This window comes from Protobothrops mucrosquamatus, unplaced genomic scaffold (assembly GCF_001527695.2).
Source record: "Protobothrops mucrosquamatus isolate PMUCROS unplaced genomic scaffold, P.Mucros_1.0 scaffold175, whole genome shotgun sequence".
Classification (NCBI taxonomy): Eukaryota; Metazoa; Chordata; class Lepidosauria; order Squamata; family Viperidae; genus Protobothrops; species Protobothrops mucrosquamatus.
The window spans coordinates 378,403-381,962 of NW_015386535.1; the positions used below are offsets into that span (position 1 = coordinate 378,403).

The following is a 3,560-nucleotide window of genomic DNA, read 5'->3' on the forward strand; positions in this document are numbered from 1 at the left end:
TGATTGAACCTTTTTTTTTTTGGTACACCACGGTGGAGACCTAAAGTGAAAAGGTTTTATAAAACCCAGCTGAAGGCCTAGGACTGGGGCGACGGCGCACGTGCCCACAGAGAGAGCTCTGAGTGCCGCCTCTGGCACCCGTGCCATAGGTTCGCCACCACTGTCCTATGGCTTGTTTGGACAATGTTATTAGCTTCTGCCCTTCTGCAGACCGTGCCTTTATATGTGTATGTATATATGTTTATATACCTTAACTACTGCTCCAAACAGGTCTGAAAAGTAGTCCATTGCCTTCAAAGGATGAAAAGGCTCTGATTTTGTAGTGTCACAGAATCCAATTTTACCGCAAATTCCCATTGGTGGCTAGAAGAATAAAATGTTCCATTAGAAGCTAATGTTTCATTTTTATGAAGGCCATAGCATTGCATACTAACCATATCAGGATTTTTTGTTTGCTATTTTTGGTACTTGGTTGTGATACTCAGACATTAAGACATGACAGTATGCAGTTAGCATATATGCATTTTTACATGCATCTCTTAAAGAGATAGAAAGCTGCAAAGGTCCCACATATTACTCCTTTGATGTAGGGAATAGTCTCCTTAAAGTGGCATGAATTCCAACTGAAACTGAGACAAGATTTTGCAACCCCAAACCCCCTATTATCACAGCCTACAGACCCAAGACTGTCAGTGTTCCTTCTAACAAAAATTTCCTATCATTTCATTGACTACAAAAACTGTAGCATAAACCTTCACTGGAGGTGTTTAAACAAATGCTGGATGACCATCTGTTAAGTTAGCAATATTACTGGATTCCTGCACTGGGAAGGCAGAGATATAAGATGATTTCCAGGATCTCTTGCAATCTTATAATTTATGATTCTGTGATATCAGAAAAACATAGACTTGATTCACATAACGTGGGGATCACCATGTGGGCTTGTACAAGGAACTGAATTCCAAATTAACTAAACAGGTTGAAGTCATAATTAGCAATCCTAATCAAGGCTAACTAAATTTTACAGGGTTTAAGTGATTGGCTTCAGTAAGTTGTACAAAGTAAAAAATTTAAAACTCTACAGTGTTTCTCAACCTTGACAATTTTAAGGCATGTGGACTTCAACTCCCAGAATTCCACAGCCAGCAATGCTGGCTGCGGAATTCTGGAAGTTGAAGTCCACATGCCTTAAAATTGTCAAGGTTGAGAAACACTGCAAGTCTAGAACTTGCTGAAGGGAGGAAAAATAAAAACAGAGGAAAGACCTGAAGTTCTTGGCTTCATCCACATATGTCATATGACCACACCTATTGGTAGATTCTTCCGGCCTGCTGAAATTGTACTGACAGGAAGAGGTTGACCTGTGGTCAGTTTTTCTTAAAACAATAAAAATTAAACCATGCAAAGCTTTTTGGAGCTGTTACGTAACTGGGAGGTAAGAGAATCCAGAATCCATGATTCTAGGAAAGGTAAGCTCACCATTCAGTAGGTTAACTCTGGTGTCATGAGAATATAAACCTATTCCTTTTTTAATAACTTTGGGTCTTCAATTTTTTTTCAGTAAACTGCTCCAATGTTCAGACTGTTGACATACAAAGCTTGTGAAGGCTTCCTTTTTTACCTTCGTTTTGGGAACTGCAAAGAGGAAGTATTGTCTACTGTATTCTATTTTCCCCCAAACCCCAAGCTCTTTTCAGTCAGACAATATTGTTTGCCATTGCTTAACACAAAAATTCTCAGCGTGAAAAAGTCTGAAATGGAAAAGCATACATACCGTATTCTATGGTCAGACAAATAGGAGTGAGGAGAAAAGAAAAGAAAAGAAAATAAGACAATTATTCAAAACTTAAATTCTACTAACTGAGCAAAAATGCCATATATTAATTAGGTATCTTCCTTACTCCATCAGATTATTCTCTCTGACTCTTTTAATGTTCTGCCACAAGAACGTAAAATTAAAAGAATGTGTTAGAAAATGAAGCTGAGATGATCAGAGGCTACAACCCTCCCTTAGATACAAATTCCCTTCATCTACTGCAGTGGTTCTCAACCTTTTTAATGCCGCGACCCCAACCGGTCGTAAGTCGAGGACTAAACCGGTCGTAAGTCGAGGACTAAACCGGTCGTAAGTTGAGGACTACCCAACCGGTCGTAAGTCGAGGACTTTCCCTGCCCGGGAGCGCCGCGCATGCGTGGTTCTGCCCCCTGCACTGACCGAGGCGTAGCTGGCAAGCGGCAGAGACGGAGGAGACCGGCCACCAGCTGGCCCAGCCCAAGGGAGGTAAGGCACCCGCCGGAAAAGGGGAAAAAAATGGCAGACAAAAAAAATGGCGGACAAAAAAATGGCGGACAGCCTTGCTTGGCGACCCCCATGAAATGGTCGATCGACCCCAAATGGGGTCCTGACCCACAGGTTGAGAACCACTGATCTACTGTGAAGGATCACATTGGCATCATAATGGTGTAGGGTTTGATCACAATGGAGCTGAGCCCAGCCAAGCATGAGGCAGTGTGAGGCATAGCAGTGGTTGTCCTGCAGGAGGAGGGGGTTGCATCTGCTGAACAAAATTATCCCTAATCTGGTCTTCTACTTTCTGAGCATTTGCTTCAGGACATCACCCTGGTGGTCTACAGGTAAAATAGACTGTGGTGTGCCTCCACCACCTTTGAAATGAGATTTAATCACAATTCCACCATTTGTTACAAGCAGTGGTGGGATTCAAATACATGAACAACCGGTTGTATTATGTGATGCAGGCCTGGGCCTCTGATGCCTAGAACAGACCTCTGGAAGTGGCATCAATGCACTTCCGGTGGGCCGTTCTAGGCCTAGGAGGCCTGCTCCAGGCCTCCGATGCCTAGAATGGACTTTCGTAAGTGGTATCCATGTACTTCCTGTAGGCCGTTCTAGGCCTGGGAGGCCTCCGAGGTCTAGACTGGACTCCAGAAGCCAGCCGGTTCTCCCAATTCAGGTAAATTTAGCTTACCGGTTCTCCTGAACCGGTGCGAACCAGCTGAATCCCACCACTGGTTACAAGTGGGGTGATGAAATGGACAATGCCTTTTGACTCAGAAATTAGACCTCTTTGACTAGTCCTCTTATGCAACTGCTTCAGAATAACAGTTGACTGAACCAAATCTGGCCTACTTATCCCCCACCTCAAACCAGCCTATCTTGTTACTTAAAGCAGAGGTCTTCAGATTCGGCCCTTTTATGACTCACGGACTTCAACTCCCAGAATTCCTCAGCCAGCCAACTCATGGGAGTTGGTCCATGAGTCATAAAAGGGCCAAGTTTGAAGACGCCTGATTTAAAGATTACATTACAATCTATCAAAATCAATCTTCAGTCATTTTTAATGAGGTTCTCATTATTTATAATGTGAACTACTAGAAGCACGGTGATAAAGACTTCAGGATCGTAGAGAAAAGTCTTAATGCCACTTTTCTAGATAGTTAAACGTGATAAGGAAGATACAAAACTGAATGTTGTGATATTGGTAAAGTAATCCCAAATGATTGCTCACCTATCCACAGCTTTGCTGTGCCTTATTTTGCAA

General features: G+C 42.7%; 1 protein-coding gene across 1 annotated transcript in view; it reads right to left on the bottom strand.

Annotated features, from left to right (window-relative positions):
* Positions 1 to 3,560, bottom strand: part of LOC114922409 (prosaposin-like) — a 27,872-nt gene that overhangs the window by 6,970 nt on the left and 17,342 nt on the right. Inside the window, exon 8 of the mRNA XM_029283661.1 lies at positions 250 to 363. Coding sequence (XP_029139494.1) covers positions 250 to 363 — 114 coding nt within the window. The remainder of the gene's footprint in view (positions 1 to 249; positions 364 to 3,560) is intronic.